The sequence below is a fragment of the Octodon degus genome, unplaced genomic scaffold (assembly GCF_000260255.1).
Source record: "Octodon degus isolate 3935 unplaced genomic scaffold, OctDeg1.0 scaffold00276, whole genome shotgun sequence".
Taxonomy (NCBI): domain Eukaryota; kingdom Metazoa; phylum Chordata; class Mammalia; order Rodentia; family Octodontidae; genus Octodon; species Octodon degus.
Window position 1 is genome coordinate 1,233,229 of NW_004524852.1, and position 14,083 is coordinate 1,247,311.

Consider the following 14,083-nt stretch of genomic DNA (forward strand, 5'->3'; position numbering starts at 1 on the left):
ATTTATTTATTTTTGTACCAGGGATCAAACTCAGGACCTTGCACTGAGCTATCTCACCAGCCCTCCATTTTTTTTTTTATTTTTTTTATTTTAGGGAAGGGTCTACAGCATGTTCAGGCTCTCACTACTAGATTGGACTAGGAGTAATTCTCCTGTTTACAGCCTCCCAAGTGCTGGGATTACAGGCGTGCACCACCACACTCAGTCTCAATCACTGTCTCAGTGTGCCTCAGGGGCAGGGCCGGCATGGAAGACCCAGGGATCAGACCTCTGGCCCCTGCACCTGCTTGCAGGCACTTTAATTCGCCAAGCTATTTGGTTGGTCCAAAGAGTTCTAGCAAACTTTGATGTGACTATAATTTGTGCAGCCATTGTAGACTACAGTATGGAATTTCCTCAAAAAATTAAAACTAGAATTACCACATGCTCCAACAATCTCATTACTAAATGAGATTGAAAATGAAATGTCAGAGAGGATATCTGTACTTCCATGTTTATTGCAGCACTATTCACAATAACCCAGATATGGCATCATCTAATTGCCCATCAGTGGATGGACATAGTATATGTACAGAAATTATTAAGCCATAAAAGGATGACAGGATAAAGACCTGTCTTTGTGGCAACATGGATAAGGCTGGGGGACACTGGCTTTTAAAATTTGGTCTTACAAAAAAATTTTAAAGTTGACTTTTTTTTTTTTTTTTTTCAGAACCAGGGATTAAACTCAGACCCTTGCACTTGCCAGGGAAGCACTTATTCTACTGAGCCCTTAAAGTTGACTTTATAGAAGTGGAATATAAAATAGTGCTTACCAGTTGCTGAGGTGGGTGTAGGTGATGAGAGGTTAAGAAATAAGCAAAAAGTAGTAGATAATAGGAATAAGTTATAATATTGTATTACACAATAGGGTGACTATAGATAATAATAAATATGATCAATTTAAAAATAGCCAGAAGAATTTTGAATGTTTCATCATAAAAGAATTATGAATCTTTCAGATGGTATAAAGCTAATTACTCAAATTTGATAATTACATATTAAGTAATATAGAGAAAAATTAATTCCAACTTTTTCATTTTGTTTCTTCCCCTCAGGGTTCCATCTACTACCTCCAGCTGCAGTGGAGCTGTAGTCTGAGTAGGACTGGCCCAAGTTCTACATAACTTGTAATGGTTCTTCATGGCCCTGTAAACATAGAACTGCCTAATACCAGGCAGGAGTTCCCATATGAGAGGTATAATTGGATTTATTACTTTCACTAAAAGTGACTGGTATTCTTGATCTAAGCAAACAACACAAACTTTTGTTTGCAAACTTATAGTAACAGCCAAGAGAGTCAGAAAGAGGCCAAGTGAAACTCATTATACGAATTCCCTGGAGATCCCAAGCCCCATCAAACTGCAGAGATGAATAGATCCCTTAAGAAAACAAAGCTGCAGCCCAAATTGTTCAGCCCTGATGTCACTTCCACAAAGAGATGTGTTTATTCAAGGAGCAGCTCACCCACTGTCTCCTAGTGCGCCGTTGTTCACAGAAGAAAGCTTATCTCACGGAGACTTGGTTCATTTGAGGGTAAAAAATTCTTTGTCAGAATTGCGCCACCTTGCCAAAGGAGGATGAAGGAAAGCTTCACATAACTGCTTTTTCAAGACTCCCCAGGAGAACTTTCTGAAAGGGAGAGCTTTTTCAAGCACTTTACTCATCAGACCCTTTGTGCCGAATGATAACAGAGTCCAAGAAATCATTTCCAGTGTAAGGAACACAGCTGCCCTCTGAGGAAGCTTTGGAAAGGACGGGTGTTCTTAAGACAATGCCATCAAATTCGTGAAAGATGCAGCTCCAACCCAACAGTCTTAAGACCTGAATCCAGGATCCAGAGTAGTCATGCTCCCCTAAGAAACACCCACAAGAACCAGTTAACATCTGCAATCCCTTGAGTAATTTGGAATGACCGTGGGACTTTCCCCAGCCATGTTGCTAGACAGACACCTGACCCTTGATCTTCAAGGCCATCTCCACCCTGGCAACTCAGATGACAAAGTGGCAGTGGCTTCTCAAGCCCTCTTCTCCCTGGCACTTGCTTGTATATTCCACCATACAGTCTGCTACATCGAGGATAGGCCCTTGGCCTCATTTGTAACTTTAGCCCTACTGTCCAAGTCAATGCCAGAATGCAACAGGGACTGGCAACTTTAAGTCAGTCAGAGCCGCTGTGTTACTGACTCCGCAGAAGGACTTTGCCTGCCCTGCTTACTGTGTTATCCCTCCTGGTATTCTGTGCAGCTGTCCCCTTGCAAAACCCAAAGCTTTAAACAACATTGAGTCTGGGTGAAATTCTTAATGCTTTACCATGGCTAGGAAGATCTCACCCCCATTCTAAGCATACTAGGCCCACTCCAAAGCATGTAGATTTCTAGCTGTGCAAAGAGAACCCTCCAGGTCCTGCACACTTTCCCCCTGGGTACTACACAACTGAGCTTTAAAATCATGAACAGAGTGAGGTGGATGCTGCATCACAGTCAGGCTCTCCAGCTGCCAAGTGAGTCTCTCATTCATCAGTCATGAAACAAAATGGGAGAAATGCCTGGGATTCATGAGGTCACCAGCTTCCCTCTGTAGCTCAGCTAGTGGCCATGGGTTTGAGACAAGAAAAACTGGTCACTTAAGCTGGTCGCAATGTCTTTCAGGGTTTATCTGTGGTGAGTTCATGCCTCAGAATAAAGCTGAAGCTTTCCTTCTTCACCCTGCTCACATTCAGCTCTTTGTCACTTTACTATCTATTTTTATCTTTCTCCCAGTGTGTCCCACACAGTACTCAGGACTGATAACCATTCTGTTAACTCCTGATGATGTTACTTGGTGTCTGGTTCATGTTGGATTCTGCTTTTGTTCTGGAAAGAGCAGAAGTTTCTGGGCCACCTGGGCTGAGCTTTGAGCCAAAGCATCGGGCTGTAGAGGCCTCCTTTGCAGTCACTGATGCATCTAGACAAGCAAAGCACCTGGCACAACTCGCGGGGAGTAGTCCTAGTGACACCTGAGAGGATGATGAGCTATACTGTGCTTTTTTATGACTGCACACAAATATTAGTGACAGTGTTAACTTTATGGAACAACTTTGAACAAGGTAGCCTAATTTAAAAAGGAGACAAAACATTAAAAAGGGTAATGTTTATATAAATATTTATATAGTTTTCCAGTTGATTTTCCTACTAAAATCACTTGATATGCTTACCTCTCCTGCCCCCTTTTTCCTCCCAAGTATGGAGACTGGATTCCAACCTTATTCTCCAAATAATTCTTGCCATGGCTCTGCCTTCTAAAGTAATAATTGAAAATACTTAAGGAAAGAAATTTTCAAAGATGCTGACTTTTAAAGAGACCTAATGTTCATCGTTTGGGTTTGATGTCTTTCTTTCTTTCTTTTTTTTTTTCTTTCTTTCTTTCTTTCTTTCTTTCTTTCTTTCTTTCTTTTTTGTTCGTTGTTGTCTGATGTATTTGATACAGGGGTCCCACTACACAGCTCAGACTCATAGTGATCCCCTGTTTTCAGCCTGCCTCCCCAGCTCTGGGATTACAGGTGCGCGCCACCACACCCAGACCTGGTGGCCAGCTCAGAGCACCTGGGGACTGGACCAGTGCAGCACAGGGTTGTTTTTTCTTTTTTACTCTGCTGCCAGAGTCTCTATAACATATGCAACCAGACCTTTGTCTACTTACCGACTCGGTTTGCAGGCCATTTCAAAATGGGGAGTCTACCTTTAGAGAATGTAAGCAGACGCCTCCACCTTCTCCTGAGCAAAAGCCTTCTTCATATGGACCTATTTAAGACTGCTTAGCATGCTGGCTCTACAAAGCTGCTGTCCCCCTGGTATTTATTTACTACATGAGCAATCTGTTCTTAACCTCTCCTATTTCAAATTTCTACCAAATGCAATTCTCAAATGTGTGAGTTGGTGTAATTCTCTCAGCAAGTGTTCACGAAAGGAAATGCAAAGGTGAGTAAAGGATTGTTGACTCACTGAGCAACAAATGAAAGTCAATTATAAAAAGAAAACAAGAAGTAATCAAATTATGAGAGACCCAAAAAAAAAAAAAAAAAAACACATTCACTCCGAGAAGTTTCCATACAAAAGATAGCATTTGTTGAAAAAAGACCTAAAGGATAAGGAGAATATTTTGTTTGTATCTTACAAATATTTTTATTTGTTTCTTACAAAATGAAAGAATATCACATTCAAAAGTAGGTGAAAACAAATAAGGAATGAAAAAATTGCAAAGGGTATGTGGTACCTAGATCCCAGGGTTCACGTGACAGAAGAACCTAGAAATACCATTTGGGAACAGATCAATAAGAACTTTGAATATCAGAGTCCTACTTAGAATTTTTATTTATATGTGGATATTACATGGATTTTCCTGTATGTGAATTATGAGAATTAATATGTGTTTTCTCTCATAGATCTCCTCTTTCCTTGTTAATAAACTAAATATTGGTCAAAGTCATCAGTAATTCCAGTCATTCTCAAACAACAACATCCTCAAATATGAACTGTTTATCAATGACCACACAACATTGCAGGAAAGACATCAACAAGTGATTCTGAAAGCAGATTCTTTGGCTAGGAAGAAAGGAATTTGCTGAGAAAGAGAAATAAAGTTAAGAAGAGTGAGAACATATTTTTAGTTCTGAGCCTTGTGGAATCACCACTCTGTCCTTCAATACAAACATAAGAGACCAAATACAACACTGGTACCCTCTGGAATTACAAATGAGCCTAAATGGTGAAAGAATATGTCTTTCACAAAAAAAAATTGTTTACCCAAAACTGTGATGCTCATGTCTCTTACCTTGCATTTGTAGGCTGTCCTCAGATCCTCAGAACATCCTGGCTCCTGATGCTGAGCTCCTCTGACCAGACATCACTGGCAGAGGGCAGAGGCACCATGGGGAACCACACTGCAGTCACAGAGTTCATCTTGCTGGGCCTCTCAAGTGCCTGTGAGCTGCAGATGCTCATCTTCCTGGGGCTCCTCCTCACCTACAGCCTCACACTGCTGGGGAACCTCCTCATCATAGTCATCACCCTCTTGGACAGGCGCCTCCACACCCCCATGTACTACTTCCTCCGCAACTTTGCTGTCCTTGAGATCTGGTTCACCTCAGTCATCTTCCCCAAGATGCTGACCAACATCCTCATGGGACACAGGACCATCTCCTTAGTAGGTTGCTTCCTACAAAGCTTCCTCTATTTCTTCCTAGGCACCACAGAGTTCTTCCTACTGGCAGTGATGTCCTTTGACAGGTATGTGGCCATCTGTAACCCTTTGCGCTATGCTACCATCATGAGCAAAAGGCTGTGTGGCAAGCTGGTGCTCTCTTCATGGATGACAGGATTGTTCCTCATCTTGGTTCCAAGTTTCATCGTTTTTCAGCAGCCCTTCTGTGGCCCCAATATCATTAACCATTTCTTCTGTGACAGCATGCCACTGCTGGAGCTCATATGTGCAGATACAAGTCTGATGGAGCTCCTGAGTTTTGTTATAGCCAACTTCAGCCTCCTGGGCACTCTGGCTGTCACGGCCACTTGCTATGGCCACATTCTCCACACCATCCTGCAGATCCCCTCCACCAAGGAGAGGCAGAAAGCCTTCTCCACCTGCTCCTCCCACATCACTGTGGTATCTCTCTTCTATGGCAGCTGCATCTTCATGTATATCCGATCAGGCAAGGGTGAGCAGGGTGAGGACCAGAACAAGGTGGTGGCGTTACTCAACACAGTGGTGACCCCAGTGCTCAACCCCTTCATCTACACCCTGAGGAACAAACAGGTGAAGCAGGTATTCAGGGAGCAAGTGAGCAAGCTCCTCTCACAAAGTTGAAAAAGGACAGAGTAAAGGCAGAAGATTCCTTCTTGCCTCAACATCAGCTGATAAAGCTTTTGTCCTTGTCTCTCATTGACAGTTGTTTGTCATGTGCTGTAATGTATGGTAATATCTCACACATATCATTTTAAGTCTTTTATATCATGTTCAGAATCACAGAAAAGTCAATATACCACAGTTATGTGTGGTATCTCTTTATATTTCTTTTTTCTTTTTTTTCTTTTTCTTTTTTTTTTTTTTTTTTTTTTTTGGAACCAGGGATTGAACTCAGGTCCTTGCGCTTGCCAGGGAAGCGCTTATTCCACTGAGCCATCTCCCCAGCCCCAATATATTTCTGACCCTAACCTGTATCTTACTTTTATAATCTTTTCTTGTTTTTAATTACAGTAATAAACTTACCATCCCTTCTTTGCTAGAACTTTTCAAATTTGATTTTAAAAATTCACAGCAAGAATACATTTTTAAAAAGGAATACGTTTATTATAGCCAGGCATGGTGGTATATATCTATAATCCCTGTATCCTAGGAGACCAAAGCAAGAGAATACCAGTTTGAGCCCAGTATAGGCTATTTAGCAAATTAGTGAGACTGTTTTCAATTTAAAAAAAAAAAATTAAAACTGGGAATATACTCAATCAAGGCTGTGGGTTCAATCTCCAGTGTTGCCAAAAAAGAACAAAGAGATCATTGGGACTGGGTAGACAGCCTAGAAAGATATGCTAATATAGAAAAGGATCTAACAGAATAGAAGATCAAAGTAGACTTTCTAATAAGGGAAGATATTTAATTCAATACACAATTTGCTAACCACAGTGAAGCTTTTCTTTTAAAAATATTGGGACTAGTATTTGATTGGTTATTTGAGGTGAAGGAGAAAACTTTTTAAGTGATACATGCCTCAAATTATATTTAAAAACCTACAGTGATATATTCATTCACTAATCTATAAATATCCCTTTCTTTGAGAAGTTGACTGTTTCAGTCTTTTTTAATTAGGCCACATTCATAATGTATCTTCTATAATTTTCTGGATTTGCTTCAGTATTATAAGGATTTTAAAGATGATTGAATATCAGTGAACAAAATTTTAGGATTTTTACTTTCTTAGTTTGCCAACCTTCACAGTTCTTGCCTATACTTAATTTAATTCAATTTGTGTGTGTGTGTGTGTGTGTGTGTGTGTGTGTGTGTGTTACTGGCAACTGAGCATTCACACTGACTTACATCCCCATCCTCCTCCTGATTTTAAACAGGATCTTGCCAAGTCCCTAAATAGACTGGGCTTAAATTTGTCAATCCTCCTACCTCAACCTCCCAAAGTGCTGGGATTATAGGCATATTCCATCACTCTCAGCTTTTGCTACTTTCCTTAATGAAGCCTGTGGAAAAGAATAAACTTAATTTCCATAGAAACTACTATCTTTTTTACAGTCATGTTTCATTGGGGTTTTTTTATTTTATTTATTTATTTATTTATTTAATTTAATTTGTGTGTGTGTGTGTGTGTGTGTGTGTGGCCAGCTCAGCCCACCAGGGGGCGAGGCTGGCTGGCATGTGGTCCTGGGGATTGAACCGTGGTCCCTGTGCTTTGCTAAGCTTGTTCTAAGTAGGTGCTTTAGACCACTGAGCCATCTCACCAGACCTCATTGGGTTTTTATATAGTTAAATTATATAATTACAACAATAAGCCCAATTATCAAAGAAAGATTCGGAAACAACCAATCTTTATAAACTAACTGGTAGGAAGAACAGGGTGTGTGTTCAGAAGTCTACTAGCTGCAAAAGTTCAGCACACTATGGGCATTAGTTATTTTGGCAAGCAGCACAGCATAGTGATTGTGAGCAGAACTTCAGGTTACAGGGTCAGGGATATAGCTCAGCAGAATAAGCACCTGCCTGGCAAGTGCAAGGTCCCGAGTTCAATCCCCAGCACTGAAAAAAAAAAAAACAAACAAACAAACTACAGGTTAAATGTAACCTGCATTCAGAATTGAGCACAGCTACCTGTTAGCCATTTGATCTTGAGCAAGCAAGACACTGCGTGTCAATTACGCATGTGAAGATCATTAGAGACTCTGCCTCACAGAATACTTATACACGTTGAATGAGTTAATGTTTGTCAGAAAGCTTAGCACATGGCTTGGCACAAAGTGTCACATCAAGAACTAAGCATTATGTTTTCTAGAAGGAATAAGTTGAATAAATATAAATTAAGCTATCTACTATCTTAGGGCAAAATTAAGTTAGACTCTCACTTCATATATAGCTAAAACAAGTTCAAAATGAATTAAGTAGATTGGGTGTGGTGGTATGTTCCTGTAATCCCAGCTCTTGGGAGGCTGTAAACAGGCTGATCCCTACAAGTCTGATCTAGTAGTGAGAGCCTGAACATCCTGTAGGCCCTTCCCTAAAATACAAAATAAAAAAAAAAAAATTAAGTATATACATATAAATCTGTAAATATAAAACATAAATTATCTTAGCTAATAGTTTTAGAAAAAATATTTTAAAAATCTATAAATTTGACCATATAAGGTTTTATACATCATTGAGCCAAACCAAAACACCATAAATAATGTAATGATCGTGTGTAATTTCTACCTATGTGGCATCCATTCTTCATTGTTAACATAATAACAGCCCGATTTTTCTCAGGAAATAGCCTGCCCATTCTCAGTTATAGCTAAGGCAATGCTGATCTCTGTCCCAACAATTCTTTTTTTTTTTTCTTTTTTTTCCATAATTTTATGGAGAAACAAATAACAATGAAACAGTTTCAAACCAAATTGGTAGGACAGTTTCAATAATTAACACATTGCATACATTCTTCCTAGTGGTTAATTGCTGTACAAAATGCGAACATGATATCCTATTTACAAACACCATTAGAATAAATCCCTCTATTCATTAAAAGAATGTAACTATGTATTGATCCTAACCATTTTGAATACACAGATACAAAATGGACATTCATCTGTATCCCCTTTTTTTGTTAAGTTCCATTATTTGCATATTATAGGTGTGTTAACTCAGCAAAATATTCTAAAAAAGTCCAGTAGTCCATAATAGTATTGGGTCTTCCACTTCACTGGCAATGTCAGAAATTGTTGACCTGAGTCCTCTACAGCTCAACATAACAGCATGGCTTTACTTCTTTTTTTTTTTTTAAACTTTTATTAGTACATATTTGCAGTACATAATTAGTACACTCACTATAAGGAATCAGTACGTGTTCATAACATATTACAAATCCTTCATTCTCATTGGTGTTTCATCATATATACTACAATTTGTCTTTTACCACTTGTGGACATTTAAATTAGGTCCAGCTTTTTTTTTTTTTTTTTTTTTTTTTTTTTTGTATTTTAGGGAAGGGTCTACAAGGTGTTCAGGGTCTCACTTCTAGATAAGACTCATAGTGCTCCACCTACAGGTGTGCGCCACCATGCCCAGTCTCAATTGCCATCTCAACGTGCCCCGACACGGCAGGCCTGGGAGACCCCAGGCCCCTGTGCCTGCTTGCAGGCACTTTAATCCACTGAGCTATTTGGCCAGCCCTTCAGCCCCAGCAATTCAAACTACAGAACAATGATCAACACCAGGTCAGTGACATCAAATGTGACTCAATTTAGACACCTATATGGGAACTGATGAGAGAAGAGGTCCCTGCTGGATGTGAAGCTGGGAGAATGAATGCAAAAGAAAAGCATAAACAAACTACTTTCCACATATTTTATAAAGTCAACAGAGTCTTGTTACCAGAACTGAAAAGGGCATCATAACAAAGGGAAATTATAAACCAGTCTTTCTCACAAAAATCCTAAGAATCAACAAACTGAATAAAATGATACACAAGGAAGACAATATATCACAACAAAGTGGAAATTTTTCTAGGAACACAAGGCTATGTAATACTTGAAACTCAGGCCACCAGAGCTGATATGCTATAGGAATTTCTTTCTGATGGGTGTGAGTGAGGGAAAACCTCCATCTTTGCACACAAGAAAAACAGAAAGAAGCTAATGCTAGAGCTATGCAACCCTCAACAAGTGCGGAAGGCAGGCTGAGCCCCAGACAGCTATGGGGGCCTATGAGCTCTGCCCGGCTATCCCTTACAGTTGCGGGAGCTGTGCTGAGCTTCAGCCTGCCCCACTCACTGTTTCAGGAGCCTTGATGACACTCACTGTTTCAGGAGCCTTGATGAGTCCAACTTTTCCTCCTCAACATCACAAGAACCTTATAGAACTTTTGCCTACCCCATCATCATCCAAGTACCACATGCCACACCAGCCCCAGCCCCAGGAAGGGTTGAGCCAGCCAAAAAAAAAAAAACCCAAGGATCAAAGGAATAGATTAAAAGATGAAGATACAACTGCAAACACACTCAGCCACCTTGTATTTAAGAAAGGGGCCAAATATGTCCACTGAAAGAAAAATAGCCTCTTTAACAAATGGTGCTATATGCAAGGTCCCAAGTTCAATCACTAGTACTGCCAAAAAAAAAGCATTAGAAGAACTGGCTCTTCACATGCTAAAAACTAAAACTAGACCAGGGTCTATCACCATACACTGACCTCAAATCAAAATGGATTAAAGATATAAATATTAAAACAGAAACACTAAATCTGCTAGATGAGAAAGTAGATGGAAATCTTGAAGACATAGGGGTAGGAAGAGAGTTCATGAACAAAAACCAAACTGCATGGGAAATACTTCAAAGAATTAGCAACTGGGGTCTCATCTGATTGAGAAGTTTCTTCATGCCAAAAAAAACCACCAACAGAGAAGAAAGACAACCCACAAATTGGGGAAAAAAAAATCTTAATCAACATTCACTCAAAGGACTTCTCTTCTATCTAGAATATATAAAAAACTGAAAAAAAAATGAGGCCCCCAAATTATAAAGACCCAATCCAAAAATAGGCATCTGAGATGAATGCACACTTCTCAGAGGAAGAAATACAAATGGCAAATAAATACATTAAAAAAAGTTCCACAGATTGATCATTTGAGAAATTCAAACTAAAACAACATTAAGATACCATCTCACCCCAGAAAGAATGACTGTCATAAAGAACAACCAATAACAAATACTGGAGAGGCTGTGGGGAAAAAGGAACGCTTCTCCACTGTTGGCATGAATGTAGACTGGTACCACCACTATGGAAATCAGTGTGGAGACGCCTCAAAAAACTAGGACTGGAGATCCCATTCAACCCAGCTATTCCCCTGCTGGGTATTTTCCAAAAAAACTGAAAGCATGATACCATAGTGATATATGTACTCCAATGTTTATAGAGTACAATTTGTCATAGCCAAATCTTGGAAACAACAAAAATGCCCATCACATGAGGAATGGATGAAAAAGATGTGGTAGTTTCATGAGTATTACTCAGATATAAAAAAAGACAAATTTGAGGCCTTTATAGATAAGTGGATACAACGGAGGCTATACTAATAAGTGAAATAAATCAGACCCAGATGTTTAAATATCATATTATCTCCCTAGTTTAAAAACCTGAAAGAATAAATAAAACTAGATAGATATAATAGATATGATAAAATAGAAAGAAACTGAACATAAGGATTAATCAGCCTCACACCTGCTAGGCAAATGCTCTTCCACTTTCTAGATCTTCAACCCAGAAGTTGTGTTTTTTTTTTTTAAGTAAATTTATGAGTATTTATTCACAAACCATCCAATTGGAGTATTTAAAGTGGAATATCCAGTCAGCTATGGAGGTGCGCATCTATGATCCTAGAGCTCTGGGAGGGAGAGGCAAGAGGATCACAGGTTTGAGCCTAGCCTAGCAACTTAGCAAAAACTGTCTCAAAATATGAAAGTTTAGATGTAGCTAGTGGTAGAACACCCTCGGTTCAATCTCCAGTATAGCAAATAAGTAAATAAATGAATAAATGAACTGTACAGTCTGAAAAAAAAAAAAAAAGGATTAATCAATGAAGATAAAGGAAAGGAAAAAAGGAAGAGGGAAAAATCATGCAAGTTATATATACAGGATGGCTGAGATGATTGCATTAAGAATTTCCATCATTTTTTTTAAATATCAGTCAGCCCTTAGAATTTTGACTTTAACTAACTCTGTATGCTGATATCTGCAATCTAAGCAACTACATCAAGGACAGCAATGTGCAATACAAAAATCATGATTCATGGGCTGGCAAGATAACTCAGTGGTCTAAAGTGCCTGCTTAGGCAAATGTGCAGGGACCTTGGTTCAAGCCCCAGCACCACATGCTGCACCAGCCCCACCCCCAGAGTGGGCTGAGTCAACCACACACACACAAAAAAAAAACATGGTTGAATACCTCTCATCTTGGTCTTCTAAATGTGTACCATTTCTAGCATTCTATAAATTATTATTATAATCTCTTTAAAATAATTTTTAAAGGCTGGTGAGATGGCTCAGTGGTCTAAAGCACCTACTTAGAACAAGCTAAGCTAAACAAAGCACAGGGACCGCGGTTCAATCCCCCAGCAACACAGGCCAACCAGCCCCACCCCCTGGTGGGCTGAACTGGCCACACACTAAATAAATAAATAAATAAAATTTAAAAATAATAATAATAATAATTTTTAAAAACTAAAAAGAAAAATTTAAGGTTTATTAAAAGCAAGCTTTAATATTCAATTATTTGTCCAATATTGCATAATATCTGTTAATCTGAGCAACAGATTTGATGATAAAAACAGGTAATGTAACAACCATTGTTAATTTGCTATTCTTGTTTTGAAAATCTGTCGCATGTCTTTTTGTATATTACCTTCTTTCTGTCTTTGTTTCTGTTGTTTTGGCTTTTGTTTTTACATGTCAATATAAAATTAACAATAGAAAAGAATAAAAATAAAAATAAATAAATAAAATCAGGAACAAGACAAGGTTGTCCACTATCTCCACTCCAATTCAGTGTAGTTTTGGAAACATTAGCCAGAGCAATTACACAACAGTGACAAATAAAAGGAATAATGATTGGAAAGCAAGAAGCTAAATTAATTCTGTAGGGATTTAAAGTTTAACATCTCAATACTTGATGGAAAATAACGGTTCCATGTTATGGCTAAGATGTTTGATATTCAGACAGATAGTGAGGTTAAGCTCAACTGCCTATGTTATAGGGTAATAATATCATTAAGCTTCTCTTCTGGAGGGTTAACAACTTAAGTTTGCAGAGTAAAAATTAGAGAAAAAGAAGGGCTACAAGGATAGCCAACATTTTGGCCCTAGCCATTCAAGGTCAGTGAGGACTCAGGACATAAGAGAACCATACTGTAACATCCTATAACTCAGTGGTGTCCCAAATTTTCTGATCAAGGAGATTATGGTGCCACAGAGTAAAGTGATTGATGATGTAGAGTGTGCCTAAGGAGAGTCACATGGAGAGAAAACATTCTCTCAGGCTTTCATAGAGAGTAAATTGGTCAAGCAGTGGCCATGACTCGTCCACATGGCTGACACTGACAAAGGATCTACAAACTGTGGTACAGAATTTCAAGGTAAATCCTGAGAGGATTTGACTGACCTTGGCAGATACAAAAGTTAATTACTTGTTATATAGGTCTTGCTTCATCTTGGTCTTAACTATCCAGCAGAAAAGTATAAAACTGAGGTATAAAAAATAAAGCCACATTAATATGCTGATCTGTGAAAGGCTTAAGTCAAAACTTCTGACATTGCCAGTCCTATGGATAACCCACTACTATTATGGACTACTGGACTGTATTGGATTATTTTGCTGAATTCACACACCTACAATATTTAAATGATAATGGAATACTTATCTCTGACAAAACTAAACCAAAAAAAAAGGGATATAAGTGAAGGGCCATTTTATATTTATATATACAGAATAGGATAGATATACAGCTACTTTCTCTTAATTCGATGAGAAGAAAGATTTGCACTAATAGCGTTTGGCCAGTATATCATGTCTGCATCTTGTACTATGAATAACTATTAAGAAGACAACAATATGCAATGTATTAATTATTGTAACTGTCCTACTAACCTGTTTTGAAACTGTCTCATTGCTATTTGTTTCTTAATAAATTTTTTAAAGTGAAATTATAAGAGGAAAGTGATCAATGACATAGAGTGTGCCTAAGGAGAGTCACATGGGGAGAAGACACTCTCTCAGGCTTTCACAGAGAGCACATTGGCCAAGCAATGGCCGTGACTCA

General features: G+C 38.7%; 1 protein-coding gene across 1 annotated transcript; it reads left to right on the top strand.

Moving 5' to 3' along the window:
- Positions 1 to 4,947: 4,947 nt before the first annotated feature.
- On the top strand, positions 4,948 to 5,883 carry LOC101566811 (olfactory receptor 49). The gene has a single exon (XM_004646676.1). The coding sequence runs from the start codon at positions 4,948 to 4,950 to the stop codon at positions 5,881 to 5,883; it is 936 nt and encodes a 311-aa protein (XP_004646733.1).
- The last annotated feature ends 8,200 nt before the right edge of the window (positions 5,884 to 14,083 follow it).

Bases quoted from the DNA above. Each gene is read 5' to 3' on its own strand.
- LOC101566811 (XM_004646676.1), top strand. From the start codon at position 4,948: ATGGGGAACCACACTGCAGTCACAGAGTTCATCTTGCTGGGCCTCTCA.